The sequence below is a fragment of the Myotis davidii genome, unplaced genomic scaffold (assembly GCF_000327345.1).
Source record: "Myotis davidii unplaced genomic scaffold, ASM32734v1 scaffold447, whole genome shotgun sequence".
NCBI lineage: Eukaryota > Metazoa > Chordata > Mammalia > Chiroptera > Vespertilionidae > Myotis > Myotis davidii.
The window spans coordinates 126,079-130,214 of record NW_006297827.1 but is presented as its reverse complement, the minus strand read 5'-3'; the positions used below and the strand labels follow the sequence as shown (position 1 = coordinate 130,214).

Below are 4,136 nucleotides of genomic sequence, written 5' to 3'. Positions count from 1 at the left end.
AGGGTCTTTGTGAGCTTTGAAAATAAGCAAGATTGGCAAGCCTCAGTAATGAGGAGTTCTTTCCATTTTGAGTTGAAACACCAGAACAAGAGGCTCTTTATAAGCTAAAAACCTGTGCTTTTTAGAGCAGATGGCTTCTAGCCTCATATTTCTAAGACGAGTGAGATATAGTCAGCGAATATAAATAGGAAAAAATTTAAAGAGGAATAGAGATGTAAGTCCTAATATGGCATCTAGAATAAATCACAGGCTACAGGCTTACTTCAGAAGAAGAAAGTCAGAACCCTAAAATCACTCCTCAGAACATTGAAAATAAGTAAAAGTTTCTGATGTGGCTAGACAAAGGGCTCCTGTTACAGTGGCCAGTATCCCCGCACCAAAGAGCTTATGGTAATGCCCAGAAGAGGATCTGCCTTTTAACTTCTGTTCATAATCTCTCCTTCGTTCCTCTCTGCATTCCTCTTTCTTTTCCTCCTCCCACTTTCCTTCTGGGCATTTATGCATTTGCCTTCGTTAAGGAAAAGGTAAAAGATTCAAAATTTTTGTTCTGATTTTTCACAATGAAAAATCCCAAGAACTGAAAGTGCACAGAAAAGAAGGTTACTGTGTCTGGAGAGTGGCCATCTAGATGCGTAAAAGAGAGTTGCTGAAGGCTAAAAGATGTACCAAATCTGTAGAAAGGAATTGAAAGAATCACAGAAATTCTAGAAGAAAAAATTCTATTTTTTGGAATCTCAGAGACCTTTGAATGAAAGCCAAATTCCCAGAGCATACCTCAAACAGAGGAATTGACAGAATGGGACCCCTCATGAGGCTGACTCAGGAGTAGTACTTACACCACACTGTAAGGAAGGACATCACTTCTTGACGCAGTCATCATTTCTTCCAGCTTTGGAGAAGGTGACAGGAGAGCCTCTCCCCCACCCTCACCCTTCTTCTCGGCCATCCTTGCTGCGTTTCAGCCTGCAGCCTGTGACGATGCAGAGGAAGCCTGGCGCAGCCACATCAACCAGCTCATGTGCGACTCTGATGGCTCCTGTGCTGTGTACACGTTTCACGTGTTCTCCTCCTTGTTTAAGGTACTGTGCTCACCTCAAGTCAAAACAGTTGGGCTCTCTTGGGAGCCAGCTAACTTCTCATTTAAGAAGGGATTGCTGTTTAGTTCTGGGTTTATACTATTTTCTCCTCCAAACATATTCATTCTCTCTCTCTCTCTCTCTCTCTCTCTCTCTCTCTCTCTCTCTCTCTCTCTCTCTCTCCTTACTCCATCCTTTCTTCTGTTCAACCTTAATCTACTTAACCTTCTCACACTGGTATTGTGAAGATCTTGCCCTCAAATGACCAGGGGGGTGAGGGCATGAGTGAGGGTTGAGGGAGCAATGGGGGGATAAGGACACATATGTAATACCTTAATCAATAAAAAAAAATGACTTAGTCTGCCATGATGTCCTGCTCACTTCTGACATTCTGGCCCTTATTGGTGCCATGAATCCCAAGCCACCATGATATCAGGACCATTAAGTGAAATCTTCCTCCAAGCCTCTCCCCTATTTCTGCTTTTCTCTGAGACCTCTCCTGCATCTTTTTTCTTTGTGTTTTTCCTTTCTTTGTCTTTTATCCACCCTATGAATTCCTTAAACATGCTAGGTGTGGCTATGAACACTTGATTATTTCCTTTAGCTGATTCTAAACAGATGGAAGGTCATCATTTGAGTCTGCTGTGTGAACCACAGCCCATCTAGTCCATTTAATGCCCTTGTGCAAATTGGAACCAATGTCCCTCCCACTACTAGACTCTAGCGAGGGTTGCAGTACCAGGTGTGGCCAGCAGGAGTGGGAAGGCTGGATTTCACACACACACACACACACACACACCAGCCAGGTACCTGGGGGTCTTGGACACACATAGCTATATGTAAGCATCTTTTGTGTGGGCACCTTCAGATTCAACTTGTTAGCTTCAAGCACATTTTAAAATGACTCAACTACAGAGATGGCAGGAACTCAACTTCTGGTTGGTGCTTAAAAGTTTATTTTTATGCCTACCTATCTCTGGTCTTGCAAAATTGTATTTGTCTTGCTCTGAACATTTACTCTCCAAATTTCATCAAAAGTTGGCAGAGGTGGGAGACAACCGAAGAAGAGAAAAGGTGCCTTCTTAGGAAGAAACTCAAAGGTCTTCAAGCATCATTGTAGTTAACTAGCCTTGTGTGCTGTGTTTGAAGCAGGTATTGACTCAGCCAGGAAGATGAGGTCATAGTTAAAGATTTACTGACATGGAAACATGGTTACCATATAGTTTAAAAGAAAACTGGTGTTAAAATATATGTAGAATACTGATCCTCTTTTTAATGCCTAGAAAATAATGAAGATTATACACTAGCATTTCATTGTAGTTTATTTGGGGTAATAAGATTATGGTTGTCTTTTATTTTCTTCTTTTTATTTTATTTCAAGTTCCTATTTTCCTATAATAAAAACGCTTTTTTTGAATTATTTTCAGAAAAGCATTTTTCTTAACTTTATTTTTAATAATGCATAAAACAGAACTGCCACTGATAATACAAGGAAAAAATGGAAAATAACTATGCAGTTCCAACTTTGGACATGAATAATTGATAGATAAGTGGGGACACGAGTTAGAACCCAAGTAAACATTGTTAGATGTTGAGTTCTGTAGAGTATATCAAATTCAGGGACGATGACTTGGTTAGACTCAAGGATGAGCCCTCTAACCACCTTCAGAAAGAGCAATGGCAGGAATACAAGGAAGTATATTAAAAGTGCAAAATGAATAAACTGGGATCATCTGCCTTAAATCATTTTAAATTAAAGAAGTTGTCATTTAGTTAATATAGAAGTGAAGTCTGTTTTTCAGCCCAGAGGCCCTTTATATGACCCATTTTTTGTAAATTTTAGGCCATGGTTACTCACTGAGTATTATTTGTGCTGCTCTCAAGTTTTTCAATTTACTTTCAGTGGAACCTATAAAAAGTTTAAGTGGACAAACTAAGATTGTGTCTGAGATTAACTGGGGACTGTAAGAGCTGCCAGGCTTAAGTCTGAAAACAGTTGGCTGCTTAAAGATAAAAATTCCAGAAACACCCTAACATTAAACCAGATTGAAATTTAAAAACAAACAACCAGAACGCTACCATTTGAGGTCATTTTCATTGTTAAGAGTTCAGAAGCAAAGTAATTTCTTATTTAGATTGTTCTAAAGTGTATTTTTAAATAATGGTTAGTAATGCATATCTAAGTTTGGCTGTTGTAGTAACTTTGTCTATTTATAGTTACTAGACTATTCATGCTCAATTTTATAGTCCTGAGCAATACTTTTCTCTCTGCTTAGAGAAGTCATCACCTCTTGTACCTGAACTATCCTCCAGATTACATGCAAATCCCTGGTTCTTCATCACTTCAGTGAGTGAAGCCTCCTTATGACTTTGACTACCCAGTAGCTGGCACCTTCACTAGCACACAGTATGTGCTCAGTAAATGTATTAGATGAATCCTCATGGAGTTTATCTGCAATAATAATACAAATGTGTACCTCCTGTTTTGGTTTTAATATAACATATAGCCGTAAGAACTTTCTTAACTACTACCAAATACCATGTGATTGAGAGCAATAAGAGTATCAAAATGTGCTAGAATTGAAATACATTTCAAACATGGAATCTATTAACCTCTTGTCATGTCCTCACCATGTCTGTTTACTATTTTCCAACATTTCCCTGTGTATATGAACACCACATTTTCCTGTATTTCAGTGGTTTTTGGAGGAAGCAGAGAGGAAGTAATTGCAAAAATAATTTGGTTTTAAAAGCTAGGAAATGGTTTCTAATGACCCAGTTTGGACATCTTTCCAAGTGTCTTGGGCAGTATATTTCCTTCCAGCTGCTCTAACACTAGAATATTGTCATTGCATCTTGTCATTGCATCACCCAGTGCCACCAAATTATATGAAATGTTCAGATGAAAGTCAGGAGGACAAAACTGAATTTATGTCCCTTAAATAGCACCTACCTTTTTATGTGGCTCTAAAGTTCCCTGGAAGATCCAGCTTCTCAGTACAATAAACAATAAATCCAGATTTCACCTTATCCATAGGTAAATTGAGAACCACAAACATT

General features: G+C 38.7%; 1 protein-coding gene across 1 annotated transcript in view; it reads left to right on the top strand.

Moving 5' to 3' along the window:
* FRY (FRY microtubule binding protein) overlaps window positions 1-4,136 on the top strand; it is a 409,004-nt gene that overhangs the window by 346,805 nt on the left and 58,063 nt on the right. The window contains exon 55 of the mRNA XM_015570438.1: window positions 850-1,079. Coding sequence (XP_015425924.1) covers window positions 850-1,079 — 230 coding nt within the window. The remainder of the gene's footprint in view (window positions 1-849; window positions 1,080-4,136) is intronic.